Source organism: Gossypium hirsutum, chromosome A10 (assembly GCF_007990345.1).
Source record: "Gossypium hirsutum isolate 1008001.06 chromosome A10, Gossypium_hirsutum_v2.1, whole genome shotgun sequence".
Taxonomy (NCBI): domain Eukaryota; kingdom Viridiplantae; phylum Streptophyta; class Magnoliopsida; order Malvales; family Malvaceae; genus Gossypium; species Gossypium hirsutum.
This window is the reverse complement of record NC_053433.1, coordinates 112,638,618-112,659,547: the sequence shown is the minus strand read 5'-3', so window position 1 is coordinate 112,659,547 and position 20,930 is coordinate 112,638,618. Positions and strand designations below refer to the sequence as shown.

The 20,930-nt window shown below is 31.6% G+C and overlaps 1 protein-coding gene and 1 long non-coding RNA gene across 2 annotated transcripts; both read right to left on the bottom strand.

The window, feature by feature from the left end:
* On the bottom strand, positions 1-3,391 carry LOC121207755 (uncharacterized). The gene is made up of 4 exons (XR_005902867.1): positions 2,148-3,391; positions 1,292-2,002; positions 1,129-1,213; positions 1-1,021 (listed from the first exon to the last, which is right to left on the bottom strand). It is a non-coding gene; the product is annotated as an uncharacterized lncRNA (long non-coding RNA).
* An 11,116-nt stretch (positions 3,392-14,507) lies between these two features.
* On the bottom strand, positions 14,508-19,064 carry LOC107897784 (beta-hexosaminidase 1). Its single transcript, XM_016823355.2, has 15 exons — positions 18,585-19,064; positions 18,397-18,480; positions 17,991-18,026; positions 17,691-17,802; positions 17,530-17,600; positions 17,289-17,419; positions 17,135-17,151; positions 16,718-16,766; positions 16,392-16,492; positions 16,125-16,184; positions 15,693-15,726; positions 15,427-15,525; positions 15,200-15,259; positions 14,856-15,106; positions 14,508-14,766 (listed from the first exon to the last, which is right to left on the bottom strand). The coding sequence occupies exons 1-15, from the start codon at positions 18,942-18,944 to the stop codon at positions 14,597-14,599; spliced, it is 1,635 nt and encodes a 544-aa protein (XP_016678844.1). The 5' UTR covers positions 18,945-19,064; the 3' UTR covers positions 14,508-14,596.
* Between the last annotated feature and the right edge of the window lie 1,866 nt (positions 19,065-20,930).

Below are 20,930 nucleotides of genomic sequence, written 5' to 3'. Positions count from 1 at the left end.
ATATAAAAATTTTGTACACATATATTAAAAAAATTCAATGTCCGTGACGGTCAGAATTAGTGCCACACGGGGGTCGTCGACGAGTCCGTGCTAGATTCCTCCTTGGTTCGGCTTCCGACAGCGGTTGTGGTTCATCCGCCAGGGGATCTGGTTGTGGGTGTTGAGAGCTTGACCCACCTTGATAGAATAATGACTACGGTGGTGTTTGCATCACCCATGAAGAAGGTGTTTGAACCCAGTAAGGTGATGGGGATTGGTAGAAAGAAGAGCCCCCCGATGGCGTCTCTTGCGATCCCTCATACGACGACGGTCTATAGATTGGCAGTTGACTCGGAGTAATCGGGAACGGAGATAAACCAGGCCATGGATTCTAACCTGCCATAGGACTAGGAAAAGGAAACATAAAAGGGTTAGGATACATATAAGGGATAGGATACGTACCTGACTTAGGACTAGGAAAAGGCTGTGATGTGGGTGTCGTCTGTTGAACTGTTGGGCCCGGTGATTGTGGTGGCGCTGTTGATGGGCTTGATGATTGTATGGGCACTGTTGATGGGCCTGCATCGTCGTCCCTTCTTCTTGGATTTAAAGGGCCCCATTGTTCTCTTTGAACACGAATTTGACGTCGTCTCTCCTCTTCCGACATTAAATATAGCTTGCCATGGATCCTAAACCATGGCATGTATTCTGGTACGCATGCTAACTCTGGAACAATAATTGGTTCCCGAGTAGGTATATAATCATACCGATTTTCCCACATTTCGATATAGCCTGACCAGTATCTCGACCAATCCATATTCAATAGCCGTAAGTCGACTTTATGCTCTTTATCAAACACCCCGGGTGCCACGGGAATCGGTTGTCAAAATCCAAATTGTCGCAATACTCTGTCTGATTAGTGCATCTCGACCATAGCATAGTTCACCAATGGGACCTTCACATGCCAAGCGTTCGGATTTTGAACGTATTAATCCGGAATTACTGCCCAAATTGCCGGATCGTCGTATGGTGTCCATTCAAACTATATGAACATGATAAAAATATTACTTATATACATAATACTAAACACTAAGTACTAAATATGAAATGACTATTTTATTAATTATATATAATTTATTTAATACTTACTTGTGTATCCGATCGTTGGTCTAATAGAAGCCGTATATCTTCGAGAGAGTTGGGTATTCCGACATAACTCGCCGAACGGTTCCACCTAATTAAATAATTTTTTAGCATACAACAATTATATACTAAATCTACGTAATAATTGTAAAATATAATATAAATTTACCTCATTATTAATGGAAATGTATATGGATGGTCCACTCGAGGGCGTAAAAATAGAAAGCGAAACCGTGCCCATGATTGCAGTAGTGATAGACAACCTCCTATTTTGGCTTTGTTCGGTAGCATCGCACCGCACATTTCCTTGTACAACTTTGCCAACACGGCAGACCCCAACTCAATTCGCCGGTTGCTCTAAAATCTACAAGTTTCAACAGCCATCTCAGATGTACAAGGTTTCGTGACAAGTCCGGCATCAGATAACCTCCAATAATCTCGAGAATGTATGCCCGAGCATATCGTATTCTTTCGAGTTCTGTCGAATCATTATCTGACTCCGGGAATGTGTCCGTAACCAGCCCATCTAGATTCGACCTCCGTTAATATAATCCGATATAGCACCCAAAAGCTCGTAGCATACGGTGCTCCAATCACTAGATGATGCGGATCCAGTGACTGCGTACCCATCCACCGGCAATCCCAATTGCAAATGCACGTCTTGCAGAGTGATAGTACATTCTCCGCATGGAAGATGAAAAGTATGCGTCTCGGGTCTCCACCTCTCTATCAACGCACTGATTAGTTTCGGGTCCAACTTGCACCCCCGGCCTATTGTGGCCACGTGCCAGAATCCCACTTCCCGCAAGTAATTCTCGATCAAGAGCGATGGAGGATTAGGCATATTACGAATGTAACATTCTAACACCCGATCTACAGACTATTATAAAATATTATAAAACAAAAATTAATTAAAATTGCATAAATTAATTAATGCAAACATCATAACTGAAAATTAAATTTAAAAAATTAAATTTGCATAAATGAAAATTAAATTTGCATAAATAAATTAAAGTATCACTTACCATTTTCATTTGCTCAACGGAGATGTGCTTATTATCAAGACGGATTAGTTCTCTGGCCATTGCTAGCACGATGGTATTTTTTTAATTTAAAAAAATTAAATTCAACAAAAATTTTAAACAGAGAAATTTGGTAAAATTTTGATGGAATTTTAAGAAATTTTCACTAAAAATTGATAGATTTTTTAAGGGAATATTGAAAGAAAATCAAGATTAAACAAAGAATTGTGTGAAAAATAGAGGGGATTGAAATTTTGAGAGAATTAGAGAATTTGAGAGTGATTTGTGTGAAAAAATGAATTAGGGGGCCATTTTATAGTTTTTTTTTCTGACCGTTGAACGGGCAAAAACGCTTCCCCAGGGAAGCATTTTGTCCACGTCAGCAAAGCGCGCCTTCAAGGACGCGATTTCTGCTGATGTGGACAAAACGCTTCCCTGGGGGAGCGTTTTGCTGACATGGACAATAAAGTCGTACTGACGTGGACGCTATTTTAGGAAAAACGGCCTAGTCCGGTAAATAATTAAAAAGTCAATCTATTTCCATAATTTTAGAAAAAAAAATGGATTTTCCTTGTAAAATGCCCTACTTTGATTTGACTTTTTTTTTTAAATATGGTACACACACTTTGATTTTTTTACAATTGAACAATTTTTTTTCGAAAAGGGAACTATATTTTACTAAGAAACCAACTTAAAATTCAATACGTAACTGTCTTGGGCATCATCTAGAAGTAGATGAATTAAGCAACTAGGTGGATTAAAGCTAATATAGAACAAGACATTAAAAGAAGGATTATCTAAGGGAGAAAAAGATTAAAAAAATACTCTTCAAACGAGTTAATGCATTCGCACATTTGTTCCCTTCACAAAAGACATGCGTCAACAAGCTACAACTCATAAAATAGAGGAGCGTCCTGCACTCATCAATCAAAAGAAATAGCAAAATGTTATGGTTAGAAACACTTTCCATAAAATAAATCACAAGAGTAGCATCCACTTCAATTTCAAGGTTTGAGATATTAAACTCTCAGGCTAAGATAAGATCATCATGCAAAGCTCAAAGGTTCGCTTCAACACTACTTGCTCTAGGGATATGGCGAAAGTCCCTAACAATCCAATTACCATAATGGTCTCAAATAAGGCCCCTGCACCCATCTTACTCGGATTACCCAAAGATGGAACTATCCGTGTTTAGTTTAAACCAACCGTGTAGAGGAGGTTTCTAAGAGACAGTGACAAAATCATGGAGACCTTTCAATTTCACAGGGGGGAAAGAACAACAAATTCGCTAGCATTCATAAGGACTCTTTGAATAAATCTCCCTAATCGTTTATTTTGACTGAAAACCAAGGCGTTCGAACATAAAAAAATTCCCTATAAGCTAAATGTAATTAAGATAGGCCAAATAGATTTGGGAACTCTTCATCCAAATTTTGGTTGAGACATTAACCTCAAACCAATCGTCCCAATCATCTTAAATAACGGGTGTGAAATGGAAATAACCATATGTAACACCTCTAACCCGTACCCGATGCCGGAACACAGTTACGAAGCATTATCAGACTTATAACTTAAACAATCATACATTTCATAATCAATTATCATTCAAATAAAAAACCATTCATGTACATTCATACAGTCTCTAATACAAGCATTCGAGGCTTCAAATAAACATTAAAATCGGTTCGAGACTAAACCGAATACTCAATAAATTTTTAGAAAAACATTGAAATTTTTCAAAGTGCAAGGGACACACGGCCATTTCCTAGCCTATGTCCGACCCCGTATAACTCACTAACTTGGGTCACACGGCCAACCACACGCCTGTATGCCAGGCCGTGCGAAAACTGGAGGGTATACTGACTTGTGCCACACGACGAAGCCACACACCCGTGTGCTAGGTCGTGTGAAGCTACTGACTTGATTTCTAAAGAAGTATCAGGGGACACAGGACCATGTCACCTGGCTGTGTGTCATACACGGATGAGACACACGCCTGTGTCTTTGCCCGTGTGGACGAAAATAGGCTATTTTCCAGGCTATATTTCTCACCCAATGTGGTACCAACCTAAGCTCAACAATGCACATACAATCATGGCATAAATAGGCACTCAAAACCAACCAATATCAAGTTTATAACATGTACTATCCACACATACAACATGATATCCATTAGCACTTTCATTTGACCACTTATAAACATACCAAATATACTTTTAAAGTCTGCCTAAATGGTCAATTACATATATAAGACATTGTGCCTAACTTAGCATGCATACACATTCTCAACTTCAACCATTTGGTGCCTTAAATACCAATTTACAAAACAAAGCATACATATAGCAATTATAACCAACATACCATAAGGCCATTTACACCTATTTACATATCAAAACATATATCATTTTCAAGTCAAATCAATTGGCTAAATACACAACCAAACATATAGGTCACTTTAGCCAAAATACCTATACATGCCATTTAACCCAAAATATAAAGTCCAAAGTACCAACATAAGAGTTGATAGTGCAACGTGATCTTCGACAACTTCCAAACTGAGCGAGTTATCGAATCACTAAAAAAACACGAAAATTAAAACGGAGTAAGCAATTAAGCTTAGTAAGTTTGTATAACTAATAAATACAACTTACCAAATCATCCACAATTTAGATAAGCATAATTAAAACATAGGTAAATACCAATTCGGCCCAAAGCCTAACACATAATCACAATTACGTTAGCCATGTATAAATACATCAAATATGAATTACTTCCCATATTTCACATGAATACCTGTACTAGTTTGTAAAAACTCATATAACCTTGTACCATCATCTGTGCTTATTGAACCATCTGGAAATACTATCAGATACTCGGGTATCTCACACACTATGTGCCAATACGTGGTTGAAACCACCTCTATCTCATATCTCATATAGATGCTCATTCTCGAGTCATCACTGGGTCTGCTCACACAAGCTGTCAATCAAGACGTAACTATATGGTGTAGCTCACACAAGCTGTAAAGTAACCGCAATACATGCCGTAAACTCAACCATTGGTAAGACGTACAAGACCAGCACCCAAAATCACGGTAACCCCTACTAACATGTCATTTGTATCCTATCTATTCCTAAGGTTCAACTAGGATCAAATCCATATATCGTCGAATCTTCGTTGAGTATTTCTGTAGAGTCGTATCATTACAATTATAATAATAAAGCATTTAAATGTATATAATTTAATGCTTATTAACATATGAACTTACCTCAAATTTATACGGAGAAATCAACCGATCAATCCACTACTTTATATTTCCCCTGATCTAAATTTGAACATGGCTTTTCTTGATCTATATATAATAGAATTTAAATAATTTAATATTTATTTTATTCAATTTAATCCAATTCCATATTATGGTAAAATTACTATTTTGCCCCTAAATATTTGACTTTTTTTACAATTTAGCCCCTAGGCTCGTAAAATGAAATTCATGCAAATTTCTCTACACCCAAGCCTAGCCGAATTTTATAGGTTCTCATAGCAGCCCATATAATTCCCAATTTCACATATTTAACACACAATTTTTACATTTATCAATTTAGCCCCTATTTGACAATTTCAACAAAATACACTTAACAAAAGTTGTTTATTTAACAATCAAGATTCATTTTCTTCCATTAAAATTCAAAAATAACTAACATGTTCTCATGGTAAAACCCTAGGTTTTCAATCATTTTGCAAATTGGTCCCCTATTTAATTAGGTTAAGCAACAACAATCCTAAAAATGTAAAAATCATTAAAAACGAACACCAAAATCACTTACATGCAAGGGAAAAAAATAGCTGAAATTTGAAGCTCCAAAAATGGTGTTTCTTGCTAAAATTTTCGGTGGAAAATGAAAGAGAATGATGACCACTTTGTGCTATTTTATTTAATTAGTTTTTATTACCTAATTACCATTTTACCCTTACCTGACTTTAAAATTTTCACAAATACCATGCCATGCACATCCACTAACTCAATTAGTGGTCTAATTACCACATAAGGACTTCCACTTTAAGGTTCTATAGCTATTTAACACCTTTAGCTACTAGAACACAACTTTTACACTTTGTGCGATTTAGTCTTTTTTTCACAAATTGAGCATACAAACGGTAAAATTTCTTAATGAAATTTTTATACCATAATTCTAACATGCTTTAGATATTAAAATAATATTAAAATAAATTTTACGACTTCATATTTGTGGTCTTGAAACCACTGTTCTGATTTTACTAAAAACGGGTCGGTACAGCATAAACAGATACTCGTAATTGCTTTGTACAAAGGTAATCCTGGAGTAAGTGTTGGATACTTTCAAGGTTGCTAGAGCAAAAAGGGCAAAGATATGAAATAACCATTCTACAACAAGCCATAATTTGTTTAGAGGGAAGGGCTTCAATACCACATTTCTAGAGGAAAAAACTTTAAATTTGGAGGTAATTTGGCTTTCCATATCAAGTTCCACAAACTCTTGCGATTACCTAGAGGAACCCTATTTCATCTCCTGGTATATGGCTAAGGATAAGGGTACTTAGAAAGGTCATTGAAGTGAAATAGAGCTTGGGTCGAGGTCCAACCACCTATCTCTAACTTGTTCAAAGGTTAAGGAATCTTCCGAGGAGGCCACTGGGCCATTGGTTAATTTTCTTAAGGGGTTTGAACCCAACTAGTTGTCATGCCAGAAATTGACGAATCTTTCATTATAGATAACCCATTATAGCTATGATTCGAGGATCATGCTAATCTTTCGCAAAAAAGGCCCAAACTAGAAATATTTTTTTGTTCATTGAAGGCTACGGTGGACCTAAAAGTATTTTGCAACAAGTGTTCTGGCCCAGAACATGTCCTTTTCCTAAATAAGACACTAACCCAATTTCACTAGAAGAACCTGACTTTTTCGTTTAGTGAAGGAGATTCCTAACACTCCATTAGCTTTGGGCCAAGAAATTGTCTTACACTTGACAAGATAACCATGTCTCGCATGCTCACTACCACCTATAGGAAATTTCTATTGATGCGATCTAGTTGAGTAAGGATGCTTAAAGGGAGCATATAACATTGCATGAAATACTTCGAGATAGTTGCCATTGTAGATTGAATGAGAACCAATCTCACCGTAGGAGGATACTTGAAGGGAGCATGCAGCTGAATAGTTTCTTTTTTACATATTTAAAAAGAAAAAAAAATGAAGTATAATATTTGTCCAACAATATAAAAATGTCAATGTGTGTATATATATAATGTTAAAAAAAACAAGACACGTGAAATTTTCTAAAAGAAGTAACTTGGAAAAAATATTGGCCTTGGAAATATTTTGATTAAAGTATGTCATAAGTCTCTATACTCTTCTTAAACTTAGAACTTAATTCATGTATTTTTATTTTCAGGAATTTAATCTTTCTACTTTTCAGATTTTAAAATTCAGATTTAGATGTTTCCACTATTATTATTATTTTGTTAAATTTGTTTATATGACATTTGAAATGAAAAAAAAAACTCACTTGATAGTAATGTAATTAAAAAAATGACTTGTAATGAATCAAAGTTTAACAAAATAATTTTAGTAATGTTAACAGTTTGACTTGAATTTTCAAATCTGAAAATAAAATGACTAAATTCCTAAAAATAAAAATAAAAGTACTAAATTCAAAATTTATAAAAAAATTACAATAACTTATAAAATATTCTAACCATTTTTCCCCAAAAACTAGATATCCTCGAAATGGTCATATATTATTATGAAAAATAAAAAATAAGAATTTGAAGTGTGGATACCTTTTTTTAACATTAATCCTAATATATGTTCTTATCATATCTATCTTTTTATACAATGACGAGAACTACCCATAACTCTTCTTTAATTCTTAAATAGGAGGATAATGTGCTTCAGCGCACTCAAATTCACGTCCTCCTACACTGACAACAAGATTAATGCCAATCAAATTAAGACTCAATTGATAAAGTATAGATTTTTTTTATGTAACAAGATTGGATAGGAGTGGTACCAACATTTATAAATTTTCTTTTATGAAAAGAAAACCTTAAATGGTTTGACATTTTGAATAAACCCACTTTTATTTGCTCAAAAGTGTAGTAAGCCATACATATCTCGTGAATAAACCAACTTTTTAACTCTCCTTATCTCCCAATTTTCCACCAACCTTTTGTTTTATTTACTTTTTCTCTTTGAATACAGTAATTTATTTATTTTTGATATAATGTTAAATCTAGTTCTTAACGTTTACATCTTTTCATCAATTTAATTTTTATTCTTTTTTCTTTTGAGCTAAATTTGGCTCTTAGCCTTTCGAAAAGATTCAAATTGTTTTTTAACTAAAATACTAACTAAAACGTTAAATATTTAAAAACGGTAGTTTGCATGGCAATCCACATATACTTAATCAGGGGTGAAGTAAGAAAAGTTTTTTTGAAGAGGCCAACATCAAGTTGTATAATTTTATGATAGCTAAAATATAATTTTACTATTTTAATAGTTTATATATTTATAATTTTTTAAAAAATTAAATAAAAAATTTATCATTTTTGAAGATCAAAGTGCAATTTTACTATGCATTAATTTAAAACTTCATAGATTTTAAAAGGGTCAAATTTTAAATTTCTAAATTTAGGGGGTGAGCGGCTTGCCAGTCCTCGCTGTCGCCCTCATACTTCATGCTAAGTTTTTAATTTTTTATGAATTTTATATAATTTTTGTTTTTAAATTTTTATTATAATTTTTAATTATTTGTTAAAGTGATATATAAGACAAATAATGTCATGTTAATATGAAGCACACATGAATTGTCACACTATCATCATTAAAAAAAATTAATGTTTTAGATATTATTTTCATTTAAAAAGCAATTGGACTTTTTCTGAAAGACTGATGATTAAATTTAACTAAAAAAGATAAAGACCAAATTGACAGAAAATGTAAACATTAAACAATTTAAATTTTTTTCAACATATTAAGAAAAAAAATGTATAAACCTGATTTTTATTCAATTTCTTTTTTCTATTTTTTTTATAACATTATATTGTTAATAATGATGGTCTATACGATTTCAGTATACCTTGTATCGATTAATATATATTGTTCAAATCTTAAATCGGTATCAAATAGTTTTATTCTATTTTAATCAAAATTTAAAATTTAAAATTTTAACCTGATTTGATTAATGTGGATTTGTACAAGTGAATATAAGATTTTAATATTTCAAATATAAATATAAATTTTTTATATTAATATTTTTATTTATATAATTACATTTAGAAATAAAATATTAAATTAAGTAAGAATTTTTAAATGGTTAAAATATGTTATAAGTTCTAGTACTTTTCGTAAATTTAGAATTTAGTTCTTGTACTTCTATTTTTAAGAATTTAGTTTCTTTATTTTTCAGATTTCAAATTTCAGATCCAATTGTTAATATTGTTAAAATTTTGTTGTTAAATTTGTTGGTGTGACATCTGAAAATAATAAAAAAATACTCACTTGATAATTGTGTAGCTAAAAAATTGACATAAAATTGAACTTGGATTTAACAAAAAGAATTTTAAAGTTGTTAACAATTAGAAAAAATGACTTGCTTTTTTGTGCGAGACGTTTACCTCCAGTTAGTGTAAAAACAACAGTGGCAATAAAATTAGATACTATAGCGATACTGTAACATGAAATAAAAACTAAACGCACTATACAGGAAATAAACGCCCATAAAAAATGGCCCTAACTTCCTTGAAATAAAAATAGATTAATTAAATTCCAAACATGCTAAAAATATGGGGACTTAGAACAAATTGTAACCTTTTAAAATTTATATATATATATACACACACGTATGTCATTAAAATATATTTATATGTGTATATATATTATATAGGAAAATATTTAAAAATATCAATAAAGTACAACAAAAAATAAATATTTCTCGGTATAACATCGACTACCTTGCAAATTGTCTATTTGGTTTATGATTAGAGGTGTAGTAAATTTTTTTTTGGGAGATACAGATTAAAGTATATATTTTTATAAAAATTAAAAAATAAATAAAAAATTATCATTTTTGGAATTAAATTTGTTAAATAATATTTTCTCATATTTTATTAAAGGAAATACAGGGGGTGTTTATACACATCACTACTGCTACTATTACAACTCATAATAGAGTTACTATTTTATCTTGGCCTTTGGGTCGAGGATATCAACATTCCTTATCCCTGGTGCTGATATTCTCTGGACCTCCTTCGACTTATTAGACGCTTGCCTGCGAAGTACGCGGTCCTTTCTGACTTTAGGACTGACTCTTCTTTCCTACAAAGTCTCAGCTGATTATGCCTATAGACGAATATTCTTCTTTTGAGTCGGAGGTCTAGATTTTATCAGTCACTTGGACTATCGATTCTCAAATCCTAATAAAACTATAATTTTATTATATATTAATTTAAAATTTTATAAAATTTTAAAAATAAAAAATAAAAAATTTTCATTTTAAAGTGGGAGTCCCTACCTGCTTCTGTTCATGACAGTCAGCGGTAGTGGAATTCAAATAAAAAAATGATTGACAGAAATAAATATAAATATAAGTTCAGAAATCAAAAGCCATTATTATTATTATTATTTCTTCACTGTTCTTTTTCCCAGGTTTTTTATTTTTTTTCTGAATTATTTTTGTAAGGTAAATTGTTTTCTTTCTGAATTGGAGTGGAACTAGTAATTTACCTTTAAAAGAATCCTATGTTTGCTTGTAGCAGTAGGCATAAACATTTGATTCTGACAGGAAAAAATTACATATAGTTCCAAAACCTTATTAACTATTACCTAGATTCTTGTCACAATGTTTGCTTCTTTTTCTACTAAATAATAAAATGATAATTTATTTAGGTATTTTTTTATTTACTCTCTTAATATTATATTTTTTAATTTTTACTTTTTGATATAATGTCTAAAATTTACCATAATATTTCCTCAACTCTTAAATAAGATAATATATTTTAGCACACTTAGGCTTAGTTTGGATGGACAATTGGGTGCAGTGCAGTGCGTTTAGTTTATTTTTTGTTTAACGCTACAATAGCGCTACAATATCTAATCTCACCACCACCGCTATTTTTACACTAACTACAGCTAAACACACCGACCATCCAAACTCACCCTTAAACTTATATCTTTTTATACTAATAATAATATCAATATTAACTAACTTAAAATTTAATCCACAACTTAGATATTAAATTCAAACAAAGTCAAAAAAGTGGATATGATGTGTTTATATATGTATATAAATGAAAAATCTGAAAATGTCATATGTGTCGACGTGGCAAAGAATGAATGAAGCTTAAAAGAATCTAAAGAATTGGATAAGGTTGGGGGTGTGGTTTTTTTACACGTGTAATGTATATAGGTAACATTTTAATATTAGTCACTATATTTTGAGTAAATTTTGAATTTAATTCTTGTACTCTTATTTGATTAATTCTAATATTTGTATTTTTCAAATTGATCAATTTTTATTTTTGTACTTTTCAAATTTTGGAAATTTAATTTCTATACTTTTGGAAATTTGAAATTTTAGTCCTAAACTGGTAGTAGTTAAATCTATTACGTCAAATTTTGCTATTAGTTCAATAAGTTGTGGGTTTAGTCCCTATTCTACTATTTAATCATTTTTAGTCCCTCACTTTTCGAATTTGGAATTTTCAATTCTAACTCAGATGATAACTATTAAATCTATTAATTTAAATAATGTTATTTTTATGTGAGTATTATGTAAAAATAACAAATTGACATGATATTACATAAATAATAATATATTCTTTCAATAATATTTTAGAAATAACAAAATTCAACAAATTTGACAAGCACTATTTAGTCAGATTAAAATTTTAAAAGTAAAGAGACTAGAAATGATCATATTAAAATACAAAAATTAATTTAGTAAAAGTACTATTGAGACCTTGTACTAGTAATCAAATTGCATGTTGCCACCTCTACTAAAAGCAAGAGCAAATCTGTCTTTTTAATTAAAATTTCATCAATTCATACTGTTAAAAACTGGTGTGGTTGACTAAATAACCAGAAATGACACATGACATATCACATATATCTCATGTTGATATGCATAAACCAGTTTTTAATAGTAGAAATAGATAAAATTTTTAACAAAATGATTATTCTTCTCTTTAATCTAACATATATTTTTAGCAGAGGGGACAAAATGTAATCTAACTCTTACTATAGGGGCTTCTATAATACTTTTACCAAATTAAACTTTACAATTTATATATAGTACAAGGACTAATAATAGAATTTAACCAAATATATATATAGTAAATTGAGATGACAAGCAAAGCATGCGTTGCATATTGTTTGCAGGAATTGGAGTTGACGTGATCAGTGTTTTCTTTGGAGTGCTGTTCATGCTGAGTTGGTGAAACATCCTTTTCACCTTTCCTTCTTTTTCTCTGCCATAACTTAAAAGTTCTTTTTCAAGTTTTGGCCATTGACAACTGATTCTCACACACACTGAACCTCTCATCATAGTGCTCAAGTCTGACTTCCTTTGGTGACGAAGAGATTTTGTTTTTTGGAAGGTTAAATTAATTATTCTAATGAAAATTAAATTATGTATCTAGATTTAAATACAATTGAAACGATAAGGTAAAAATAAAAATTTATCATTAAAAATATTATATTTTTAATAAAATTATTAAAAATATGTAAAATTATAAATTAATTTAATGAAATATGTGGTTGTGAGTACGAGAGTTTGAGCTCGATTTCAAATAATTTCATTCTCTCCCCTTAACTATAGAAAAAATTATATATATGAATCATCCTATTTTTATAAATATTTTAATCAATTAATTTATATTCAATTTAAAACAAATAAGTTAGGTAAGAAATTATTTTAGCTTTTAAGGATACAAAAGAAAAATCGCAAAAAAGTATGGTTATAAATTTGTAGTATCCTACTTTCATATAATTTACAGGGTTCAACAAGTAATCAATATTTCACGATTAAGGACATAGTACTATTTATAGTAGCGGTCCTTATATATCGTATTAATAATTGAAATATGATCAAAGAAACATTCTCTATTGACAAGGCTTCTTCCTATACCTATAAATTCTATTGGACCCATAAATGATACATTCAAAGAATTTTTTGGGTCTTTCAATATCAATAGGTTGATTGTTTAGCTCATCTTCCAAAATGAAAAAAGATCTCTAAAAGCTATTTCTTGGATTCGAAAGGGAGTACTTGGTTCTCCCAACAACTAAAAAGTGTATCATGCCTGAATCTAACCGAGGTTTGCGGTGGTGGAGGAATTGGATTGGAAAAAAGAGGGAACTACCACGTTAGCAAAGTTAACGTGACATATACGTGGACTGCCACATTAGCAAAATTAACTTTTCTATCCATTTTGAGGGTAAATTGATAAACAATACAAACACAACGGTTAAAAGGAAACAAAAAATTTAAATAAAAAAACTAAAATAAATTTTCTAAAAAGTTAGAGGGTTAAATAAGAAATTATACCAATTAAAAAACTTTTATTTTCTCATTACCCTAGAAAATGAGGATTTTCTTTGCTGCTTCCAATTTGTATTTTTTTTTGCTCAAGAAAAATATCAATTTTGGTCATTAATTTCTCTTTAATAATCAAATTGCGGACCCTACAGTCAACATCTAGTGTATAGAATTAAAAGAAACAATGAAGTTTATCAATGTGAAAAATAAAAGCCAAGTCCAAGTCTGCATCAATTTTCATTACCATGCTGAAGTCCAGGTTGGCATTGAAGTGGACATTTCAAAATTATAGCTCGGAATTTTCGTTTTTCTTAAAACATCCGTATCTGACATATGCATACCACATGTATTCAGACATGGATACATGGATATGAATCATATAACCCCTCAAAAACCCTCTAAATACGTGAATAAACTTTAAAATATTAAACATACCAAGTCTTTCGTGTCTACCACATATCCATATCCGATAGTCAAACCCGAGTTCGAAGAACAAACTTTCCTCAAGTCAAAAAAACTGGTAACATTATCCTACTAGTTGTTGAAAAGTCGATCCATATAATTTAGAAGGGAATCTTCTATGCTTTATGAAGGGGGAAATAAAGTTTTCTAGTTGCAGACAAATTAATATGCATCTGGAGCTCGAAAATTACGAATTTATCAACGGAGTTCATGCTCGAGAGTATAAGTATTAGCCGGAACTAGCATTAATCGTGCTGTACTCTTGCCGGGAATTCTCTCAACATCGAGCTGAAGATTGCATAATAAGAAATGAAGACCGGTGGATTATTTGAAAATGTACTTATAGACATATATAAGAGCGGATACAAGCAGTTTCAGATACACTAAAGTAACCCGACAAGTAAGAATAGAAGTTATTGCCAATAACATGAGTCAGGACCAACTGGCGGTTGCCGAGCGTAATAATTTGTGACTGGAGCAGCTTGAACCCCACGCCTTTGCAATAGGCATCGGAAGTAATGTAATCGATGCAATACAGTATCATTTCCGGCTGATAATGCCGTCTTTGTGCTCCACAAGCGTTCTATAGGAAGACGAAACAGAAGTAATATGAGGACGTATAGTTAATGTAATAATAACTTTTGGTAATAATATGATAATGATGTCAAATACCTGCTGCAGCAGCAGCTCGAGGCCAAATTGTTTGTTGAACGTTTGATGTATCAACCATCTCACTCCACATACAAACTTCTCCTCCGAGAACAAGTTTTTGCTTGGACTCGTTATCTATTCCTTCTAGTGGTTCGGCATTGTAGATTTGCTCCCAAGGGACGTCTACATGGTCGAGATACCAAACATCTGAATTACTGAAAATGCATTTGAATCCTTTCGCGACAGCCTTTGGACAAACCCCAGGACCCAACCTACCGCAGTTGATAAAATCATCCGTGCTCGGAGTACTAAGTAACAGCTCTTGCATGAGAAACATTTTCTGTTAAAGAAAGTTTAAAACTCACCAGTTATGCACCACGGTCTGCGGATTAAGACTCCCGGCAAAAGCATTGAAGGTCTCTTCCCTGATATGAAGAATAATCAGATTTTTCAATTATTCATATATCTTACAGGTAAAAAAGATGAGTACAAATGGGGCTAGACCTGATAACTTGTGATGCAAGAAATATCGAAAAATACATAGTGATGCCTATAATGTTACAGCAATTGTAGATCATGGATAGAGATATACCAGTTGACTGGGGTCCAGTTTTTCGAGATTGCGATTTCTTGAGCCTTGAGTACGAAATATTTATATGCATCTTTAGGCTTCATATTGTTATCTTTGAGCCTGAAATTGTCTTCAGTAGATTAATGGTTTTATAAGACAGAACAACAACAGTGAACAGCTAAATTAACTATTTATCCTTGTCAAGCATGATCTATTTATCAGTTACTTAGAGATCACGAAACATCATATTAGAAAATGTTGACGAAGACGAAGATTAAGGCACATACCACTGCTTTACATGGGGCGTATTGTTCCAGCAACCTGTCAAAACAATAAGAAACCCACAGATTTAAGCAAATAAGTCCGATATCGGAAAATGAAACTGTTCATTTAACGTTTTTAAACATAGAAACAAAGTCAATGACAGATACAGCTTTCAGTCAACGATTTAAACTTTATTCAACAAAATGCAAATAATGTAGTCAATCTGTGCTTTGTCATCGATCAAAACTGAAACAGTGATGAATCTATCCATCTAAAAGTTCAAAGAAAAGGGTAAACTTCTCAAATTCTCGATGACTATACAATTTAGTTTCGGTTTAGGTAGTTTCCATCAGTCCCACAACATGAGATATTATGTTTTCGAACTAAAAAGTGGGAAGCGAACTATTGCATGTTTAAACAAAGAGATGGAAGAGATAGAAAGGCACTTCAACGACCTATATTAACCTCATCGCCACCAAGGTGGAAGAGCTCAAATGGGAAGATTTTTCGGATATCTGTAAAAGACAAACTCAAATATAAATTTAAGAAAGCGAGTGGTTAATAATGGCAAATAAAAAAATGGTTTACATAATACTATCAAGTGTTACAACCATGATATTGTATCACAAGCATGTTGAACGGATTAGTTTTGATCTTAAAACTAGTAGAGTTGAAGAAAAATACTAATAATACGTAGTGGAAATGTTTTCATGGAGGCTAACCTGAAAAAATGCCAGAAATTAAATCAAAAGTAAAATTTTTCGTAACATCAAGTGGTTCTCTGCAGGAAGTAGAAGGCCATAGATCCGGATAGCCGACTCCCCTAAACAAAAAAATAGGTCAGTTTAAATCTGGGACTTGTCAGTTAAAGCTGCCGATTAAAGACATAATAGAACTAAACAAGAAATATAAAAACCAACATGCAACTATAATAAAAAGTTTTCATTTATTTATTGAAAGACAAAACGTTTTAAGAAAACTCCTAGTCTTGCAATAGAATGATACCATGTCAACCTAAGACAAAAATTGTCAAGACAAAGCAACTTACCATGACTTTGCATGACCGGGGACATCTACTTCTGCCATTACATGGATGCCTGCATTCACCATGCAAAATAGCAAAAAAGCTTATCCCGTTATAGGCAGCATTCAGCCAACACTTAAACAGCATCTATGTTACTTGGACTTAGCTGTAAGTGCTGGATGCAAGTATGTGTTTGACATAGGTACGTTTAAGTTTTTCATGTATTCAGAAGGTCCTTAGATGGTCATCTCCCAATTTCCATGCTTGAATATGTGTCAAAAATGGGTACTTCAAGAAAAATGACAAGTCGGAGCATGTAGAAGCACATGATGTAATGCTACACTAAAATGAAAAGGAAAAGAAAGGAAGGGTCGACGGATAAGTAATTCAAAGACCGGCATAAAATGTTATATCTAAATCATTAATAAACTCGAACCTCACCTCGTGTTTTGGCAAATCTTCACATTGGCACATGAAAATAAGAAATAGAAAGCACTCACAATTAGGGTGTGTCTAAATACGCATGAATGCAAAAAAAAAAAAACCGAAACAACGAGAATTAACAAACAACGAAGCAGAGATATATGGACCATACCTAACAATTTTACTCGCATCCTCAACCGTATAGCGCTCCCATTTCGTATAAGCACCATTCCACAGTTTTGGATATTTGGGTATTTCGAGGGGAAATGACTGCTCATCTATGATGTGCCAATGAAGGACATTCTACTGAATTGAATACTCAATATCAGAATGACATAAAAGATCCTGTAGGACTCGAATGAATTCCAACGGACTGACAAAAAATGACAAAAACAACTAGTAACATTTCTTACAAGTTTAGCATAAGACATTGAATCAATTATCGACTTAATGACATCGACCGGAAAATAGTGCCTTGATGTATCTGTAACAGATTGCATATACGATATAAGTCGCTAAGTAAAAGAAGGAAAATAGGGTAACTCCCTCAGTTGCAAACATGAGTGTTGCTTACCGAGCAAAAGGCCACGATATGCAAACCTTGGTTTATCTTTAATGTACCATGGTGCTTTGGATAATTGCACTGATTTAGTCGTATAATCGTAAGCACACAATTGACTGAATGTCTGGAGCATTGTAAAAGAGATGAATGTAATGCATGTCAACAATAAACACGGATGGTGGTAAAAGAGAAGAATGTACACTTTTGATCCCTTAGCTTTTTACTGTAAACAATACCCTCAATCATTACATACACATACAATGTTCCATGTAATAACCAGTTCATCATACGAGTAAAGGAATGACTGCATACCTCCAACCCTCTTAACGCACCGTAAACGGTATTCACCTGCAAAAAATTAGGAAGAGAAACCAATAGAGAAGCAAACATCAGCCATCGTCACATGTTTATTCGATGCAAACATACTACATTTAGCTCAATAGAGACGAATTTCACACCCGAAAATTGGAAAAATAAAAAACTGAGCATACACATATAACATTATCCCGGCCGCCCAACGATGCCGATCAATAAGCCAATGCACATAACATACTCAACACCTAGGAATTCCAATAAACTAATTCCACTAAACATGACCATGAAAGACACTATTAAACAATAAACATCGAAAATCGAAACCAAAATTGCAGATTTGCAGCATAATAAGATTTGCAATAGCCATGAAAATCAAACCCCAAAACTAAAATCCAAACTTTACCTCAATTATAGCCTCCCAAGCAGTAGACTTCCCTCCAGTCTTTGTTATAAACAAAGTATAACTCTCATCCACACCCAATTTGAGCTGCCATTATCAAAACCAAAACAATCATCAAAATACATATTAAAAAAAAAACTTTTAATTGAATGAAATTTAAAAAGGAGAGAGAGAGAAGTTCCCAACTTTACCTCATCACTATCTGAATTCACAATGATCCTCATTTGACTAATATCATAAATAGATCTAATTCGTCTCAAATTCTTAAAAATTGAAACCCCAGAAGATTGTTTAAATATAATCCTTTTATATCTCCTAAATCCTTCCCTCAAAATCTTAAAGTTTCCTCCTTTCCCAATCAGAGACAAAGACAGTGTTGGGTTCACAGTTAGTGTCTCATTACCGGAAGTGAGTTCATGTGGCAACGGCCAAATGTAAGTCAATGAATGATTCAATTCGAACCCAGTACTTAAAGATACATACTGAGAAACCCAAGCTAATAACATCAAACAAGTGTAGATGAAATGGGGTTTTTCAGACAAATGCAACATTCTTGTTCTTTTTTTTTTTTTTACAGGGTTGATGAAAGGTTTGGAAAGGGATGGCAGTGGAAGAAATGAAAATTGATAGTTGTGAGAGGCAAAAAATAGAGGGGGACAAGTGCTGTAATACTTTCCAGTGTTTTGCTTTTCATGTTTCAGTTTTTATAGTTAATGGTCCAGAGTAGATCTCGCTATACTACATTTCTGTGGAATTCATCTGTCACCATCGTATTTAGCAAAAATAACTATATACACCTATAATATATTCATATAAAAGTTTTTTAAACATAATTAAAAAAACAATATTTACTCCCTCAAATAATCTTTTCTAATTTGACCCTAAAACCTTTTTTTGGTCCATATTAGTTATAAAACTCGACAGAGTTTTTCTTGATTACCAAACTTGAATTTCATTAATATGTCACAATATATGTGAGTCACATCATCACACTTTAACAAAATCTAAATTTAAAGATTAAATTAGAAAATTTTATCAAATTTTGAGAATAATATAGATGAAAAAAGGTTTAGGGACAAAAAAAAGACCAAATTTTTGGATTAAATATTTAGTTTATACCATTAAAAATGGGTTATATGTCTCATTTTTTTAAAAATTGTTATATGAATTATTATCTCGTTAATATAAAAGTTTTGGATAAACTATATCATTAGTCATTAAATTATGAATGAGTATTTATTTTGGTCACTTAATTAAAAAAATTACAATTTGATCACTAAACTATTTAAAAATTTTATTTCAATCACAATGCTATTAAAATCGATGTTGTATTACTTTTTTTGTTTGTACTACTTACACCAATCAAAAGCACTCTTTTCTCTTCTCTTCTACAATTTTTTTTTCATTTAAACATAATAGAGAGATTAAAATTGAAATTTAACATTTTACTATACTGTAAAAAAAATATAGGAAGGCCTTAAATCTCAAATTTTAGTATAGTTGAGGGATCAGTTTAGCAAAAAGAAACGCAATTAGACTCACTGTCATGAAGGAAGGCTCTTTTATATATTAAGTATATATTTAGAAAATAATAATTAGATATTATTAAAAATTTATTTGAATATCATTTCCAAAAATAAAATTATACTTAAACTATAAACAAACAGAAAAAACTTATTATCGGTCAATGATGATCGATTTAAGAGTCCCTTTAGATAGACAGTATGTTTGTCTATTGTTAGTGCAAAAATAGTAACAACAGTTAGATTAATTAGATTAAATATTATAATAATATTGTAATATGAAACAAAAAAAAAAGTTAAATGTATTACATTATAAATAACACGGGATTCTAAGACAAATTTAATTAGCTGTATCTAGAAACAAATAAAATGTTCTTTCAATAAAATAATTTTGGGTAACTCTTATTGTTCTAAATATTTAGTGAAGGTGGAAAGATATAGATAAAATGATAAAAAAAGGAATGACCTTTAACCGACGGTAGCTGAGAACATTAACCTCACTCAATTTTTGCAGGTCTGAACTGGATTTCTTCGATAAGAAGAACAGTAGCTACTGGGCTATTAGCGGATTCACTATCATTATCCGCCGTTACACATGGGTAAGGTTAGAATTGAATTATGATAAAATTTTAAACTATTTGATAGATTTAAGATTGATTTAAAAAATAGGTTTAAAGTTTTGTCCAAACTTGATTTAAATTGTAGATGTTAAATTGGGCCTGGCTTGTATTAAAATTTTTTATTTTATTTTTTATATAAAAAAATAAGAATAAAATATATTAAAAAATTAAAATAAATATTTTCAATGAATTAAAAATAAATTAAAAAATGTTATACTTAAATAACACTAAAATAAGTACAATTTAATAATACCTCTAAAATAATAGCAAAATTAAGAGTTATACAATATTCAAATAATAACAATAAAATAGTAACAAAATAATAATAAAATAGTAGTAAAATAGTAAAAAATAACAGTAAAATAAAAGGAAAACAACAAAATAACAATTTTTT